This window comes from Phaethon lepturus, unplaced genomic scaffold (assembly GCF_000687285.1).
Source record: "Phaethon lepturus isolate BGI_N335 unplaced genomic scaffold, ASM68728v1 scaffold40490, whole genome shotgun sequence".
NCBI classification, from domain to species: Eukaryota; Metazoa; Chordata; class Aves; order Phaethontiformes; family Phaethontidae; genus Phaethon; species Phaethon lepturus.
In genome coordinates, this window is record NW_010514790.1 from 717 (window position 1) to 1,003 (window position 287).

Below are 287 nucleotides of genomic sequence, written 5' to 3' on the forward strand. Positions count from 1 at the left end.
GCGCCGCCAGAGAGGCGGCTGGAGCGGTGCCGGGACATCATCCGCTACAGCGTCAAAACCTGTGAGCACCGCCGCCTGCGCCCCGCTGGTCCCGGTTCAGCCCCAGCTGGTCCCGGTTCAGCCCCAGCTGGTCCCAGTTCAAGCCCAGCGTTTGGCCCCAGCAGGTCCCAACTGGTCTCAGTTTGGCAGGCAGCAGCTGGATACAAGGCTGCCCCCCACCCCAGCCAGTCACTGGGGTCATGGGTCCAGCCTGGTCCCACTCGTGTCCCTGTCCACTACCCAGGCCT

The 287-nt window shown here is 67.6% G+C and overlaps 1 protein-coding gene across 1 annotated transcript in view; it reads left to right on the forward strand.

Annotated features, from left to right (window-relative positions):
• Positions 1-287, forward strand: part of LOC104626143 (cysteine sulfinic acid decarboxylase-like) — a gene marked incomplete at its 3' end in the record, with an annotated part of 1,057 nt that overhangs the window by 301 nt on the left and 469 nt on the right. The window contains exon 2 of the mRNA XM_010293987.1: positions 1-61. This exon is cut by the window's left edge and continues 75 nt beyond it. Coding sequence (XP_010292289.1) covers positions 1-61 — 61 coding nt within the window. The remainder of the gene's footprint in view (positions 62-287) is intronic.